This window comes from Gorilla gorilla, chromosome 13, assembly GCF_029281585.2.
Source record: "Gorilla gorilla gorilla isolate KB3781 chromosome 13, NHGRI_mGorGor1-v2.1_pri, whole genome shotgun sequence".
Classification (NCBI taxonomy): Eukaryota; Metazoa; Chordata; class Mammalia; order Primates; family Hominidae; genus Gorilla; species Gorilla gorilla.
Window position 1 is genome coordinate 37,555,319 of NC_073237.2, and position 18,899 is coordinate 37,574,217.

Genomic DNA, 18,899 nt, shown 5'->3' on the forward strand with positions numbered 1-18,899 from the left:
GGCTTATGCCTGTAATCTGAGCACTTTGGGAAGCTGAGAGGGGAGGATTGCCTGAGCCCAGGACATTGAGGCTACAGTGAGCTTTGATTGTGCCACAGCACTCCAGCCTGGGCAACAGATTGACACTCTGTCTAAATATATACATATATATATATATATATATAATATGTATATCTATCTGTCTATTTAAAATCTCCATTTAAGTTGCCTGTTTTATAAATCTGAAATATGAGTGCTTTTGTTTAAAATAGAATACATATGTATTCTTAAAATATAAATTGGTTAAAAAGCAAGTTGGTGTCATGTAGTTACTAGTTACTACTGAAAGTGTACTGGTTACTAGTTATACTAGATTTTAGTACATTGTTTAACAGTTAGGTTTCTTATGTAGTCTGCAACTTATTCCACCCTTCAAAACAGGAGTTTCCTGCAGACTGCTATTTATGCTCAGGGTAGGCATTTAGAGAAGATAGAATGAAAGAACACAGTGCATAAATGTAGGAGGTTTAATGACTGCTTTTGCAGTAAGATATTTATTCTTGAAAAATACTGGCTATTCCTTTGGCTCAATCAGTTGTCTTATTGAGAGCAGTAACTAGAGTTACCTATATAACCACTCTTATATTGCTGAACCCTAGCAGTGATATGTGGTAGAACTCTTGCTGTTTGTTAGTTTAATAAATTTTCATGAGTGTAGAGTTACATAGCCCATCCACTTACATAGCCCAATTGAAAGCCAGAGATTAGCAGCTGCATTAGATTTTTTATTTATTTATTTATTTATTTATTTATTTATTTATTTATTTATTTATTTCGAGATGAAGTCTGGCTCTGTCGCCCAGGCTGGAGTGCAGTGGCATGGTCTTGGCTCACTGCAACCTCTGCCTCCCAGGTTCAAGTGATTCTTCTGCCTCAGCCTCCTAAGTAGTTGGCACCTGCCGCCCTGCCCGGCTAGTTTTTGTCTTGTAGTAGAGATGGGGTTTCACCATGTTGGCCAGGCTGGTCTCGAACTCCTGACCTCAGGTGACCCACCCACCTCGGCTTCCCAAAGTGCTGGGATTATAGGCGTGAGCAACCATGCCTGGACTGCATTACTTTTTCTACTGAGCTATTACAACACAGCTACTCACCATCTTTTTTTTTTTTTTTTTTTTAAGACAGAGTTTTGCCGTGTCACCAAGGCTGGAGTGCAGTGGCACGATCTTGGCTCACTGCAGCCTCTGCCTGGCGGGTTCAAGTGATTATCCTGCCTCAGCCTCCTGAGTAGCTGGGATTACAGGCGCGTACCACTGTGCCTGGCTAATCTTTGTATTTTAGTAGAGACAGGGTTTCACCATGCTGGCCAGGCTCATCTCTAACTCCTGAACTCAGGTGGTCTGCCCTCCTCTGCCTCCCAAAGTGTTAGGATTACAGGCATGAGCCACTGTGCCCGGTCTCTTTTATTTTTAATAAGGGAAAAACATCCATGTCCTTTTTGATGAGTTGGAGCCATCCAGTAGGTTCAGCTCATGTCATTGGAATACTAAGAATTTGAATTGTTTCAATTTAGGTGACATATATTCCCTGAATACGTATGTATAAATAACTTTCAGAGGGTCAATGGTGTTCAGCCAAATGATAACCTCTCTCAGTAAGTGTCAGCAAAACTGAACTTGTTGGGAATAAAAGAGTCCTCCTTAAACCACTATTAATAAGCTTGAATGCAATAAAGTATTTGAGTAAAATTTACTGTGCTCTGTAGAACTGCATTGATGGGCAGCATAAATCTGCAGTGCATACCTAAGGAAATATTTTCATCAAAAATATAGACCTGCGGCTGGGCGCGGTGGCTCACGCCTGTAATCCCAGCTCTTTAGGGGGCCGAGGTGGGTGGATCACTTGAGGTCAGGAGTTTGAGACCACCCCAGCTAACATGGTGAAACCCCATCTCTTCTAAAAATAGAAAAATTAGCTGGGTGTGATGGCGCATGCCTATATTCCCGTCTACTTGGGAGACTGAGGCAGGGGGATCACCTGAGCCGGGGAGGCAAAGGTTGCAGTGAGCCGAGATCGCACCATTGCACTACTCCAGCCTGGGCAACAGAGCAAGACTCCTTCTCAGAAAAAAAAAATATGTATATACACACACACGTATATATGTGTGTATGTATACGTGTGTGTGTGTGTATGTGTCTATATACACACCCCTGAGATCTAGGCGTCTTGGGAATTACCCACTTAGGAAATTGACCTGTGATTCAGACAACTCAGATAACCACTCTGGAATGCATCGATTGTTATGTACCAGTTACTTATTTGCTTAACTCTACGTAGAGAAATTTTAACCTACAAAAAAGACAGCAGTAGGATGAACCCTTGCATATTTATCACTCACTGTGTCACTTCCATATTATTTTAAACAACCTCCTCCCAGTTTTTCTAATCTGATTACTTTGAAGCAAATCTTGGTATAGTTACTTTTAAATAGGAAGCAGATAGGCACCTTTCCAGAATCTATAGAACTTTTCCTTAGAATGGCAGGGCATGAGCTTGTCAGAAGCCCCAGATGGGGTCTTCATTTCAATCAGGTGTTACACTTGGCAACGGTTTCCCTGTGGGGAACTTTGAGGGACTTGGGAAGCATTGTTATCTGTTTTTGTAGCTGCCTCTGCGTTTAAAAAAAAAAAAAAAGTTATTCTATTACAGAAACCTAACTTTTAAACTGTATCTATTGTCATTTTTCCATCAGTCAATTTACTGCCTCATCCTGCTGCTCAAGCACTGGGTTAGATGATTAGCAGGTATTTTTCCTTTTTTCTATTCTTTCTCTATCACCTTTTTAAAAAATTGAAGTTTCTCTTAATCACTTAACTGATTCGTTTTATTAATTGTTCATTTCATTTGAAAAATAAATTCACTAATGTTCACAGTGTCCTAAATTGGTTGTTAATAACTTCTCTCTAATAATGCCCATGTACCTCTCCCATCATTTAAACTGTTTGCTTACCAAGAGTTACTCGTCTGTGTTTCCAAGGCAATTTACAATCGTGTAATTTAAATATGTAAACAGATTAACTATTAATAAGAAAAGATTAATTGATTAGATTGTTTTGAGTTTGGGAAAACTCGAGTTGCTGAAAAGTTGTACTCAATTAGCTGTAGGGAAACAGAATATCTGGAGGGGCATTGTATAAATATAAATGGTTTTTTTTTTCCACATTCAGATTTTTTCATTTTAACTAAGCCAAAACTAGAAATGTCAACAATGGTTTATGTGAGTAGAATGATATGGAACTCTCTATTCCATGAATTTGTATTAAAGGTAAGGCCGTGGCCCCATATCCAAAGATTGGTGAATTAATGTGTTTTTAATTTTAAGTTAATAAAAAATGCTCAGATTTACATATTTTACTTTAAAAAAGTATTTCCTATGTTAATAAGTTTCTTTTTTACAGAAGTGACATTTTCTATCTGAGTTAAATAAAAGGAATTTCACCGTATTAGGTTTTATTTTGGTTTATTTTATTTTTTTTTTACTTTTTATTATGAAAATTATCAAGCATATAGAAAAGTAGAAAGAATAGTGTAATCAACTCCCATATACCTGTCATCTAGATCTAACAATTATTATAGTTTTCGACATTTGCTTCATCTATTTTCTTATAGTATTTTCAGTATATTAGACATTTTAAATCTTTTTTAATTTTAATATTTGTCTATGCAGTCATATCTTTATAACACTTAACGTAATTAGCAATAATTCTCTAATATGTGATATTCATTTCATATTCAGATTTTCCCGGATGTTCCCTAAAGGTCTTTTACATGTGGTTTCTCTGAAGCAGAGTACAAGCAAGAGTACATATTGCATTTAGTTGTTCTCTCTCTTAAGTCTTTTTTAATGTAGAACTGTGTCCACCTTCCTATTGTCTCTTGTTTGCTTTTTTATTAATAAATGAACGTGTTGAAGAAAGTAGGTAAGTTGTCCTGTACACCTGTTGGCTTTATCTGATTGTATCTTCATGGTGTTATTTGACTTGTTCCTGTATCCTCTGAGTTTTCTTGTAAGCTGGGATTTATTAACTTTTTAAAATTATAAGTGTGTTAGTTTCCTAGTGCTGCTATAACAAATTACCACAAACTTAGTGGTTTAAAGCAACACATATTTATTTTCTTATAGTTCTGGAGGTCAGAAGTGAAAATCCGTTTTTCTGGGCTGAGGTCAAGGTGTCAGCAGGGCTCGTTATTTCTAGAAGCTCTGAGGGGAGAATTCATTTTCTTGCCCTTTTCAGCTTCCAGTTGCTGCTTATATTCTCTATCTTGTGGCCCTTTCCTTCATCTTCAGAGCATATCACATCATTCTCTGCTTCCAGGGTGATATTGCCATTTCTTCTAACTGACTTCTCTTACATCCTTATAAAATGATTACTGTGACCACATTGGGCTCATCAGAATAATGCAAGATAATCTCCCCATTTCAAGATCCTTAATCACAATCACAAAGTTTTTTGCCATATGAGGTAACATTCACTAGTTCTGGGGAATTAGAATGTGGGCATATTTGGGGGACTGTTATTCAGCCTAGCATAATAAGGAAGGAATAGTATGAAACTGAAGATAACTCTTATTGACTTTCAAATAAAAGCAGAGTTGTATGTACATAAATAGTAGATAGATAAATTCAAATAGTACACAAGTTTAAAATAAAGATAAAAACCTTTCTGTTTCACCTTCTGATCTCACCCCATCCTCCTCCCATACTTGTTCTTTCTCCAAAGCAGTACTATATACTTCTAAAACTTTTTTGTGTCAAGGACCCTTGGAAATCTAGTGAAGCCTATGGATTCTTTCTCAAAATGATGTTTGCTCTTTTTTTATTTTAACTTCATGGATTAAAACAGAATTAGAAAGGAAATTAATAATAAAATAGTTAATATTAAAATATTTTGCAATATGGTAATATACTTATGGACATATTAATAAGATCTAGCAGCAGTTCTAATAACTTTAATAATTTTAAAGTATAGGTTAAGTATAAACAGTATTTTGGATGTGTGCAACAACTATATTATGTTGATTTCTAATGATGACAGAATCACAGATAATGCTAATACCTAAAAAAAATGGATTCTAGTGAAAATACAGATGTAATTTTTCCCCATCTGTGGTAGGCTAAAGAAAATCCCCCCACATAGCCACATCTTAATCCCTAGAATCTGTGAATGTTAGTTTTTATAGCAAAAGGGACTACAGGTATGAATAAGTGGGATGGTGAGTTGGGAAGATTTTCCTGTATTGTTTTTGTGGGCTCTAAATGCAATCACTTGCATGTATCTTTATATCCAGTGTCCTTATATGAGGGAAACAGGAGGAGATTTGACAGTCTTTGAGAAGACTATATGATAGAAGCATAAGGAAGCAGAGTCAGAGATGTTGGCTTTGGAGGCAGAAGAAAGGGCCTTAAGGCCTGTGAAACAGTGTCTTCTATAGAGCAGCGATCCCCAACGTTTTTGGCACCAGGAACTGGTTTCATGGAAGAAGATTTTTCCATCAGGGAATATGTGGGGAGGATGATATCAGGCTGAAACTGTTCCACCTCAGATTATCAGGCATTAGATTCTCATAAGGAGCATGCAACCAAGATCCCTTGCATGTGCAGTTCACAATAGGGTTCACATTCCTATGAGAACCTAATGTGGGGTGGAGCTCAGGCCGTAATGCTTGCTTGCCCACCACCGCTCACCTCCTACTGTGCGGCCTGGTTCCTAACAGGCCACAGATTGGTACCAATATGTGGCCCAGGGGTTGGGGACCCCTGCTGTAGGGCATCTGGAGGGATTGTGGCCCTGCCAATATATTGATTTTGGGTAATTTGTAGTGATTTTGGGCTTCTGGCCTCCAGAATTGGGAGATAATAGATTTTTATTGTTTTTCAGTCAGCAAGCTGTGGTAGTTTATTACAAAATTCATAGGAAACAAACACCCTAGGCAAATTCACATATCTCCTGAATTCAATCCGTATAACTGGCAGTAAAGAGGTGGAGATGGTCCAAGGATCCATGTTAAGGTCCCAAGCTTCAAAGGTAACCACTGTTAACCTTTTCTTGTGTATGCTCTTATTCAGAAATGTTATACCACAGTGTTTGTCTTCATGTATTGTCTGTTTTTTAACAACTTACTTATTTGAATTATAAACACATACACATAATACAAAGATTTTAAAAGGATATAGTGAGAGTAAGTCTGTCCTTTTGCCATTCCTTATTCTTTCTTCCTACAGGCAACCACAGTAAACCAGTTCTTGTGTCTCCTCCCACAGATATTCTATACATTTACATATATATGTACATATTTTCTTCTCACACAAATGGTAGCATATTGTGCAAACTATACTGTACCTTTTCCCATTTATTTCTTCCATATAATAATGTCTTTCTCTATGACTTTGTCCTACCCAGTACATATGCTTATGCCTATTTACTATTCCATTGTTTGGTATAGCAGAACATAAACAGTCTCTTATTAGACATTTAAACATTTTATTAGTGTCCATTTAAAGTTATTTCCTGGCCATGTGTGGTGGCTCACGCTTGTAATCCCAGCACTTTGGGAGGCCAAGGTGGGCAGATCACTTGAGGTCAGGAGTTTGAGACTAGCCTGGCCAACATGGTGAAATCGCATCTCTACTGAAAATACAAAAATTAACCGGGTGTGGTGGTATGTGCCTGTAATCGCAGCTACTCGGGTGGCTGGGGCAGGAGAATCCCTGGAACCTGGGAGGTGGAGGTTGCAATGAGCTGAGATCGCGCCACTACACTCCAGCTTGGGCAACAGAGCAAGCCTCCATCTCAAAATAAATAATAAATAAATAAAGTTATTTACTGTCTTTAGTTAGTACTACGAAACCTTCCTAGGCCTCAATTTTTCTCATCTGGAAAATAGAATCCTACCTCATAGGATTGTTATGATGATTAAATGAGAAAATGATTTAAAGTCTTTAGAATTAGTACTTGCCACATGGTAAGCATTGGAAAAAAATGTTACAAAATTTGTTTTGGAATTTTTACTTGGAATCTGTAACAGTGACTGTTCCTAAAATTCTACTTTATACTGATGAGTATTGGGGATTTCCCCTCCATTCCTTTTATGCTACACAAACCTAAAGAAACCAATAATTTTTTTTTTTTTTTGAGACAGAGTTTCTCTCTTGTTGCCCAGGCTGGAGTGCAATGGCACGATCTTGGCTCACCACAACCTCCACCTCCCGGGTTCCAGTGATTCTACTGCCTCAGTTCTCCCGAGTAGCTGGGATTACAGGCATGTGCCACCACACCTGGCTAATTTTGTATTTTTAGTAGAGATGGGGTTTCTCCATGTTGGTCAGGCTGGTCTCAAACTCTGACCTCAGGTGATCTGCCTACCTTGGCCTCCCAAAGTGCTGGGATTACAGGCATGAGCCACTGCCCCTCGCCAAATTTCTTGTGATTTTTAATCTTTACTTTTGCTTAAAAAATTCATTGGTATGTGTCTATTTTTTTCATTTATTACAAAAATCATTTAGGAGAAAACATATATTTGAATGTATAAAAGGATTTTTCTCACAGTTGAGATCAATTTGTTATATTGACATTATTTTCTATAAATTCAATTCTCTTAGACACCTATAAAGAGCTGACTGTGCTTTTGGGTTGGTAAAGGATCATAAATTGGTTATCTGGACACCACTTAATGTTCTCATATCCTTTGTAAATTGCTATTAGGTTATATAATATGTAGAATGTTCTGCATAACATAATGAGTTTATTCAAAATAACAGTTTTTCAGAAAATCTTTACAGAAAGTATTTCTAATCACTGGCAATATTGTGACCTAAAATGCTAGATAGCATTCCACATTTTGAAACCTGCATGTTTGCACCTTTAAATGTCCATACAAAGTGATCTAACGCTGATTTTTGAAGTTGGAAAGGACATTAAAACAGTAATATAGGGATAGAGCAAAGAGGAGATACTATACTCACCTCTTTGATTCCCTTTAGTCACTTTAAAATAAAACAGAGCCCCCTATGTAGGAAAATGCCTATTCACAAAATCTTGGAGTCGCAGGGTGGGGGACAGTTTATATACAATGAAGCCTTAGAGAATCACGGGTCAGAAAAAGCACTGGGGTGTGGTAACTGATGGTTTGATTTATATTATTTGAGCAGAGGAAACAGAGATAAGGTTTCCTTCAGCAGGTGTAGGATTAAATTTTGCTGTCTGAGGAAGGGGCTTGATGAGGGACACAATAGAGATGTGAGTTGATTTATTTGCCATTATTTTACATTTGGACAAGAAATTTACCCCCACCCCCCATATTTAGAAATATATTTTTAACTTTTAGGGGTTCATATGTGTGGTTCTTTATTAAGTTCCACAGATCTCCCCAGTGTATTACTCTGATTTTAAAAAAATCATTGAACTGTAAGAAAGGATGGACAGTGGATAGCTTGTGGAGGTAAAATAAAGTAAGTTGGACTGATGTTGGTTTCAGAACTTAAATCTCAGTCATAAGTATACGGCTCTCTTGTGATTCAACGCCAAGCTTGTAAATTAAGCTGCTTTAAAGGAGTGTTGGAGATAGGAGAAGTGAGTTAGAAATATAAAAACAGAGCTGGGTGAGGTGGCTCATACCTGTAATCTCAGCACTTTGGGAGGCCAGGGAGTTCAAGAACAACTTGGGCAACAGGGCAAAATACCACCTTTACTTAAAAAAATTAGCCAGGCATGATGGTGTACATCTGTAGCCCTAGCTACTTGGGAGGCTGAGGTAGAAGATTACATGAGCACAGGAAGTCGAGGCTACAATGAGCTGTGATCACTGCACTCCAGCCTCCTGGAAGACGGGGCAACAACCTGTCTCAAAAAAGAAAAACAGGCTTTTTTTTTTTTTTTTTTTTTTAATTTAAATGGAAGGGAGCACAAAAATAATTGCAAAATTCTTAACCAAAAATGGCTTTGGCAGTGTGTTCCCACCCTCTCCCCATTCCTCTCTTTACAGTTGTTTATAAAATTCTTCCTTAAAGTGTTTGATAGAAATATTTGAATGTCATTTAAATATATATCCTGATTCTGGCGCTTAGTATGTCTTACCACCTGAGAGTGGACAAAATTTTTATTTTCATAAAACTAGAAATAAAAAGACCTGTACACATAATTTTCTTACAATTTAAGATATTTCCTTTTTGTAAATATCTTGCCTTTTATGCCATTTATTGGAGATCTTTAAATTGTATTAGAGAACTTTATATTTTAGTCATAAAGTACATCTTGTAAAAATTAGCGAGTATAGATTTTAAATTTTCAAACTATTGAAGACTTTCTGGGATTTTTTTTCCCCATTTACTTCAGGTAATACTGACAGCATCTAACTTCACTTTTCTGCCACAGGGTGGTGTAAAATACTTACTGTCTGAAATTCTGTTTGGTGACTTCAACAGCCTAATAGAACCCAACTTAAAATAGAATGTTGTAGAAGTTCACTTTGGGCACTAAACTAAATTGTTTATGAGAGAAGATAGTCCTTATAGAGGGGTCCAATTTTTATTTAAAGGGGCTCTAAGAGGCTTTCATAGGGAAGGCAGTTATATTGCATCATTATTAAAACATTTGGAAATACTTTCAGACTTATTACAATGTTGCAAGAATAAGAATAGTACAAGAAACATCCATATACCCTTTATCAAGATTTACTTATTATTGACCTTCTATCCCATTTGCATACTTCCTTCTTATATACGTGTTTTTTTTAATGAAACATTTGAGGCTAAGTTGTATACACCATGACACTTTTCACTATATGTTACATTGTGTTTTTCCAAGAGATAGAGATACTCTATTATGTAACCATAACAGTATCAACTTGAGTAAATTTAACATTGATAAAATACTTTTATCCAGTCCCCCATCAGTATTTCAGTTTGTCTTTTGCCTCAGTAATGTCCTTCATAACGTTTTCCCTACCAGTTCAGCAGTCTCAGGTCAGTTATAACATTTAATTGTCTTGGCTCTTTAGCAAACCTTTAACCTGGAGTAGATCCACAGCCTTTGTAATTTATAACAATGACATTCAACTTTCCTTAACAGAACATTACTCATTTCCATTTTGAGTTTGTCTGGTGATTCTTCATAATACAGGTTATATATTCTCAGCTAGAATATTATATAAATGATGTTGTATCTTCCTTAGAGTATTACATATATCCATCCTCCTCTTATTGGTGATGTTACATTATATTTTGAAGTCTTTTTTTTTTTGTAAATTTAGATGTGTATGTTTAGAAGAATAATTAAATGCAATTCTAGGATGTGTGAAAGCAAACGTTTTCTCTAAAGGAAGATACTTAAGACTAATGCTCCCAGTAGGTAAAATCTAATTTGACTGGAAGGTTTGAGGTAGCACATTTTAACTTTAAACCTTGCAAAGCTCTTAATGTAGTATACTGGCATTTAATCTGTCCCTGGATTGCCAAGGAGAATTGTTGATATCCTCCTTGGGACCTGCCGGTCATTCTGGTGAACGAATAAAATCTGAGTAGGTGACTTTGGACAGAAGTATAAAACACTGAGATCTCAATTATAAATTTCTGATGTCATAATTAACAGCAAAGCCAAATAATTTTGTATTCTCTGAGTTTGGGCTTGTATTAGTGCAGTTTTAATACAAAACAACCATTTAAGTGCCAGAGGTGCTGACTGGAAAGAATATTGTAAACTTCTCAAAGAAATGATCACAAGTCTTTTTTAATCCTTCGGTTATTTGACGGATTTGTTACTGTTAATGAATAGACACAACTGTGTGAGTAGGAAGATTTCCTAAATATTTCTAGTATGTTAGCTTTAGGATATGTATAAGAATTCTCAGAAGGCAACAGAGATACCTATTTTGAAGAAAATTGTCACATAGCTCATTTGAACATTTATAATTTCTTGACCTTTTTGCTGAAAAGTATATTAATATTAAGATGGTATAATGCTAAGAAAGCACATTATTTTGCAGCTGTATTCCAGAACATAGTGAATTGAAACTTTTTTGCATGATCTTACATTTAATCCTTTTACTTTGATTACATATGTATATTACATATAAAATATGTATTTTCCCCATACTGTAGACATCAAAGCATTTGAGGTATGAAATTAAATGAATATAAAGTAATTTGAGTGCCAAAATGCTCATTAAATTTAACAGTTGAACTTGAAAAATTATTGGATACTGCTGTGAGTTGTGATTTCTCCTATCAGCTACCCTGCAGAGTATTGTAAGGGAGAAAAAATTACTTCCATGTTCCTTTCAGGTTTGCCCCTTGATTTTACAAAGAAGTATACTGCTTAAATTGCTAGTAGTTTGTAGCTGCTGCTTCTGACACTTGAATACTTGTTTCTGAGCTTCCAGAGTACACTGAATGATACCCTGGGAGCTTAGAAGAATGTTAGCCTGTCTTCCTTAGTGCCTAACTTAATTCTGGGAACCTGGGTAGTAAATATTATGTGATTAAATATAGTTTTAAAGGTTGATCTTATTTTCATTTCCCAGGCAAGACATCGGTATAGATTCTGCTTCATCCATGAGAGAGAATAAGCAACCTGAAGGTTTGGAATTAAAACAAGGTATGAACCAAGTACTTGATTATTGTATAAAATTTACCTGAAGAATAGAAGCATTTTACCAAAAATAAATTTTCAGTGTCTAACTCACCCCATTTTACAGATAGAGGAAGAGAGCAATTTATTTGGTCAAAAAGCAATCACTTCATGATTCTTTTAGCTACTGAAATGATTATATTTTATGATGTTTAGTTAGTTACAGAAGCCACCAGAATTATCATCTTGAATAGTTTTATTTCAGTAATTTATTAAATTAAATTAAATTTATTTATTTATTTATTTTGAGACAGAGTCTTGCCCTGTCGCCCAGGCTGGAGTGCAGTGGCGCGATCTCGGCTCACTGCAAGCTCCGCCTCCCGGGTTCACGCCATTCTCCTGCCTCAGCCTCCCAAGTAGCTGAGACTATAGGTGCCAACCACCACGCCCAGCTAATTTTTTGTATTTTTAGTAGAGACAGGGTTTCACTGTGTTAGCCAGGATGGTCTAGATCTCCTGACCTTGTGATCCACCCGCCTCGGCCACCCAAAGTGCTGGGATTACAGGAGTGAGCCACCACGCCGGGCCTATTTTAGTAATTTATATATCATCAGCTGCAAGACGTTGGAGTTACGTTAACTGGGTAGCTTTGGGTTGTATGTGGGAAAAAACCAGTAAGTTTTATAGCATAACTTTTTTCCCCCTGAGGTATTTTGTCCTTGTTTACTTACATTCTTCGTCATTTATTGCTTTCTTTAAATCAGTAGTTTTTGACATTACCAGCTAGCAGAAATAAAGTGGTAATTTTAATTTATTCAAGCCAAGTACATTTGTAGGGCTAATCTTTTAAATGTCTTTTTTACTTCTTTTTATCTTTAGTAGGAAGAATTGAAAGTAAAATGTTTTTATTAGTTACTCAAATGCCAGCTCACATTTGTTTCTGATAAAATTAATTCAGAACAGTAAAAATTTGTTGCATCCAAGAAGATTAAGTTATCTATCATGTAATCACCTAATCTTTGATGGCTTAGAATAGTTTCTCTAAAATATGAGTCATATGAACTTATTTGGTAGAGAAAAACAAGTCATTATTTAGGCAGAATTTGTTTAAAAACTGGTCTTTTATTAATGCTTAATTTAAAAAGTGGAAAAAAAGGTTAGACAACGAATTTAGTGATTTGTTCAATTTATATGTAGAGAGAGCAAAATCTAGATTTTCTGTAATTCTAATTTATTTACTGTAGGATTTATGAATATTTCTGATTGTTTTAAAAATTCCCATTGCTTTTCAAAAGTCCTGTTGTGATAACCTCATGTAAAGCCAGACAAAATTACGTCTTTGTACTCTGACTTCTTCTGAGCACCGCCATAAACTCAGATTCATAGTTCAGTTGACATTTATTTGTCACATATAAATACATGCTAAACACATATTATTTTTATATAATATAATCATAATCATATTACCTTACACCTCATGTATAATTAGATTACACCTCATGTATAATTAGACTACACTGCTACTGTTTCTTCTTTGTTTCTGCTCTTTGTATCAAATGAACAGGCAGTATGGAGGATATGCTATTAGATCATCTGAGGAGAAGAGAATGTTCTATAAAGGATAAGAAAAGCTAGAATGGACAGGTTGATTTCCAGTTCCTAGGAAAAAGGAATGGAGACCACAAATTAGCCAATGTTACCTTGTAAGAGAAGATGTTTTTCTGTTCCCATGTTCACACACTCAGAATTCTTTAGAACTCCCTTCCTAGTGTCAACAGGCTGTTGTACTGTGATTTCTTTATGAGAACTTCAGTCATGTGAAAAACCAGTCATGAAGGTGCAGAGAGCGAGAGAAGAAGACCTCCAATGAGCCACATGTCAAAAGTCCAGGCCTTTTATGCTTAGGAGCCTGTAACCACACTCAGTTTCTCAAGGAGGTATGAGACATTAGGAGCACACTGATGGCATCAAGCAGAGTTCAGAAGACATAAGATCAAAGTGTAGCAGTACCATTGTACAATACAGTTCATGCTCATGTTGTGACTAAATCTATAGCAAATAGTTAAATTAAGTTTTAACCTTTTTTTTTTTTTTTTGAGACAGAGTCTCGCTCTGTTGCCCAGGCTGGAGTGCATGGCGCAATATTGGCTTACTGCAAGCTCTGCCTCCCGGGTTCACGCCATTCTCCTGCCTCAGCCTCCTGAGTAGCTGGGACTACAGGCACCTGCCACCATGCCCAGCTAATTTCTTTTTTTTTTTTTTTTTTTTTTTTTTTTTTGAGATGGAGTCTCGCTCTGTCACCCAGGCTGGAGTGCAGTGGTGCAATATCAGCTCACTGCAAGCTCCACCTCCCGGGTTCACACCATTCTCCTGCCTCAGCCTCCCAAGTAGCTGGGACTACAGGTGCTCCCCACCACGCCTGGCTAATTTTTTGTATTTTTTAGTAGAGATGGGGTTTCACTGTGTTAGCCAGGATGGTCTCGATCTCCTGACCTCGTGATCCGCCTGCCTCAGCCTCCCAAAGTGCTGGGATTACAGGCGTGAGCCACCACGCCCGCCAGTTTTAACCTTTTTTTAAAAAGCAGGGAATTAAAGTCTTTTAGAAGAATATCTACTAAATGATTAAAATATAAAATGTTTTATTGCATAATGGATAAACATAAGTTACTTAGAATATTTATTTATGGAAAACATCTTCCAGATTAATATTAATATAGCTGAAATCTGACTAGGTAGTAACTTGCTTGAAGTTACCAAACAAGCTGAGGTATATCAAGAAATAGAAATCCTGATAGGCTCAATAAAGATTATTCCCTTTTTTCTAAGTGCACTAATATTGCCTATTTGTAATGTGCATAACCTGCGAAATCTGTATCTCTAACTTTTCTTGCATAACTAGCTATTTTTGTTCACAGTGAGCTCAATAAAAGCAGAATATAAGCTCCTTGTGAATGCATTGTCATTTTAATGGCTTGACCAGTTGAGAAAATTCACTGAAGCTTATTTAGTACGAAAGTAACCTTTTGTTCAGTAGACCAAAATATAAAGCAGCATTGAATTTTCTTTTTGCTCTTTCAGAATAAAATAAATTATATCATGTGACCTATTAATGGTGTATAAGTTATTTAGATTACATTATCAGTATTTAGAGCATTTAAAATACTGAAGTATTGCTTGAATAATACGCAAGTATTAATTATGAATTAAGTTGAAATTGGCATTTTTTTGTCTAGTACTGGTTTCATTCATCTTTGTTGCTAGAAAGTATTTTTGAAACCGGCAGTACTGAAGATGAGTACCAGATTTTACACTAACTTCCACTGCACTTTAATAATGAGCTAATAAAAGGAACTACCTTTACAGTGAAAATGTTATTTAAATGTAAATATAATCTATTGGTTCAATGATTGGTACTGTAGTAAAACAGAAACTCTTCTGTTAGAAATTCTTCCTTTCTTTCTTTTTTGTTTTTGTTTTTTTGTTTTTGTTTTTTTGCTCTGTCACCTAGGCTGGAGTGCAGTGGTGTGATTTCAGCTCACTGTAACCTCCATCTCTTGGGTTAAAGCAATTCTCCTGCCTCAGCCTCCCGAGTAGCTGGCATTACAGATGCCCACTACCACGCCTGGCTAATTTTTGTATTTTTAGTAGAGATGGGGGGTTTTACCATGTTGGTCAGGCTGGTCCCGAACTCCCTACCTCAGGTGATCCACCCACCTTGGCCTTCCAAAGTGCTGGGATTACAGGCGTGAGCCACCGTACCCGGCCAGAAATTATTTCTTAAATCATTCATTTCACTCAGAATGTAGTTGTATAAGAAACATCAGTTATAGTTTTTACTCATTAGCACAGCTGTAGCGCATATGTAGGTATACGTGTGCATGCACATACCTGTGCAAGCTCACATGTGCAAGTTTCAGATCTTATGTTAATTTCCTTGAGGATTTCAGAGATTGCTGCTTTTCATATAATGGTGGCTTATATAAATTTTCTGAATTGGTCAGTTGTGCTCTAGTTAAAAATAAAAACTGTTTATTGAAGGTATTTCATTTGTAGAAAATATTTTTAAAATATCAAATATCTGCTAATGTTAAGTTTACTCAAGACATTCAGCAATAGTAAAATATTGGTCTGTATTTAAATTGTTGCTTTAAAGTTTACAGTTGGAGAAGTATGTCATTTTGTGAACTATTTTCCTTTGTAAATTCAAAAATTAAGTTCTTATGGTTTTTGTATTTTTTCTTGGAAGTTTTCATGAGAGAAATTTTAAAACTATACATGAGAAATAGCTTTGTTAAGTTAGATTGAAGAGTTGAGGTTTATAGTTGCTGTAAAATATTTGAAGGACTATTAAATGGAAGCGTGATTAGATTTTTTTCTGTATGGCCTTGGAGAAAAAAAATAGAACCAATAGATAGCATTATCATTAGACAAAATTTTTTGGTCTAACGCAGTGGACTGCCTTCTAAGACATGTTTCTGATGCTGAAGGTGTTTGGACACAGGTCACATAAATAGCCACTTGGTGGTGCTGTTGTAGAGGATTCAAGCAATGGTTGGCTGTTTGGCCTTGATCTTCTAGTTCCTTTCTAGCTGTCAGGTTTTAAGACCAGTGCCTAGTGCATTGTTTGTACTTAGGAAGAATGGTTAATAACTGTTTTCCTAAATTGTTTAATGGAAGCAATGTGAAATATACACTCTTTTGCTATCTCTACATTTTTTATTCTATTGGAAGAAAAGAAAATATGTTTGATTTAGTCTTTGATGTATTTAATGGTTCCTTAAAATATATTCATTTGAATAGTCATTAAAATAATATAATTAAATGGTATATAAAATGATCAAAATCAATGAAGATATTTACTACATCTTATTTTGAATATTTGTACATTAACTGTCGCATGTGAGAATCTATTCCTTAAAGACATGCAAGCACAAAATATGCACACAGAGTTTTGCTTTAAATAGGCTCAAATTCTACCCCTCCCCCTTTTAAAAAAAATTACTGGCCAGGCTCATGCCCACACCCACAATCCCAGAGTTTTAGGAGGCTGAGGAGGGAGGATCGCTTCAACCCAGGAAGGAGGTCGAAGCTGCAGTGAGCCATGATTGCACCACAAAGATTTCAGTATTTTGAGAGAAATGTTTATTTTTATGTGTCTTTAAGTACTCATTTTAAACATTCTATCCTGTGATGTGTATCATAGGATCTTAGACACACTCTTAAGGCATCTACTTTGGAGGTCACATAGTGTAAACCTTCAGTCGTTATTGGGACACTGGGTTCTTTTTAGTCATTACTCTCTTACCCAGTTCATTAGGGAAAGCACCTCTTTACCAAAGTGCTCCTACCAAAGGAAAGACAGTAAATACTAGGCTTGAATCCAGATTTGGTTACCAGTTTCAGAACTCTTTACACACAGCACATCATAGTCTATGATTTAATTTGCAGTTTTGGCTGCCACATCGTACAGTTGATACATGATGAACTTACATTTTGTTTTTTATTAAAGGCTTTTTTTTTGGTAGCAGCTTTAGGTTTACAGAAAAAGTGAGCAGGAAGTACAGAGAGTTCCCATATACCTGCTTACCAGCTCTTCCCCAAGTGAACCAATTTGTACATTATTATTAACCAAGTCCATAATTTATGATTAGGGCTTAACCTTTGTGTTGTACATTCTGTGGGTTTTGATAATTTTATAATGACATCAATCCACTATTACAATATACAGAATATTTTCACTGCCTTAAAAGTCTTCTGTGTTCTACCTATTTATCCTGCCCACTCTCTTCCCACCAACTCCTGACAACCACTGATCGTTTTATAGTCCCTATAGTTATGCTTTTCCTGGAATCTCTGTAGTTTTGAACCATACAGTGTGTAGCCTTTTCAGATTGGTTTCTGTCACTCAGTATTTGAAGTTCCTCCATGTCTTTGTGTGGCTTGATAACACATTTTGTTTTATTGCTGAATATTTTCCATTGCATGGATGTACAGCAGTTTGTTCATCCATTCACCCATGACATCTTGGATGCTTCCAAGTTTTGGCAATTATGGATAAAATAGTGTGCAGGTTTTTGTGTGGGCATAACTTTGCAACCCATTTGGATAAATACCAAGTTTAGTTTTGTAAGAAATTGCTTAATTGTATTCCAAAGTGTACCATTTTGCATTCCCACTGACAATGAATGAGAGTTCCCATTGCTCCACATTCCTATCAGCATTTGGTAGTGTCAGTGTTTTGGATTTTGGTCATTCTAATAGGCATATAAGTAATCTCTTGTTTTCTTTTGCAATTCCCTAATGATATATGATGTTGAATATCTTTCATACACTTATTTGCCATTTCTATATTTTTGGTGAGTTGTCTTCTCAGATCATTTGTGCATTTTAAAAACTGGGTTGTTTTCGTATTGTTGCTTTAAGAGGTCTCTGTATATTTTGGATACCAGTGCTTTGTCACATATGTTTTGCAGATGTTTTCTGTGAATCTGTAGCTTGTCTTTTTGTTCTCTTACTATTTATTCATGTTTAATACACAGACTCTAGGTGTATGTTTGGTACATACTATGTTTATTCAGGTGAGACTTTGTAAATATATCATTTAAGGGACCCACAAGAAGAAGATACATTCAGCTGAACCCAGCATCCTAATTTGTGAAGCTTCTGTGGTTATTTTGAATCTGTTAAGTTCTGGGAAATAGTATAGAATGCTTTAAGTGCATAGGTTTTGGAAACTTACTTGGGTTTGAATTTTGTTTCTGCTACTTTAGCTATGTGAACCTAGGGCAAGTTACTTAAACTCTCTGTTCCTCAGCTTCCTCATTTATAAAATGAGGATAGTAAATATGAATGCCTATTTCATTATGTAGGTGTAAGGATTGAATGAATTAATACATGCAAAATGCTTTAGAGCAGTGCTTAGTAGATATTAAGTGCTCAAAAGTATCAGCCCTTGTAATTATTTCTGTTATTGTTGTTTTCTGTCTCATCACCTCAGTATCAACCTGGCAGTTTCTAATTGGTAAAAGGGTCTCTATATATTGAATCATAATATGCCTTTATGTAACTTGTACTCATTGGTTTCTCTCTGTGCCCTTTGGTTTGAAGAAAAAGAGTTTAATACATCTTCTAAATAATGGCTCTTCAAATTTTGAAGTTCACCCCTTCATCCAACAAACCTACTGTTCTGTTCTAGGCACTAGGGATAGAAAGATAAATATGTCTGGATCTGGAAAGAACTTGTCTAATAAAGGAAAACAGATATGTAAATAAATTTTTTCATATCTATCTGTATCTGAA

At 35.9% G+C, this 18,899-nt stretch overlaps 1 protein-coding gene across 1 annotated transcript in view; it reads left to right on the plus strand.

Annotated features, from left to right (window-relative positions):
- Positions 1 to 18,899, plus strand: part of CAAP1 (caspase activity and apoptosis inhibitor 1) — a 53,785-nt gene that overhangs the window by 22,094 nt on the left and 12,792 nt on the right. The window contains exon 5 of the mRNA XM_031014883.3: positions 11,554 to 11,627. Within this exon, the coding sequence (XP_030870743.1) occupies positions 11,554 to 11,627 (74 nt within the window). The remainder of the gene's footprint in view (positions 1 to 11,553; positions 11,628 to 18,899) is intronic.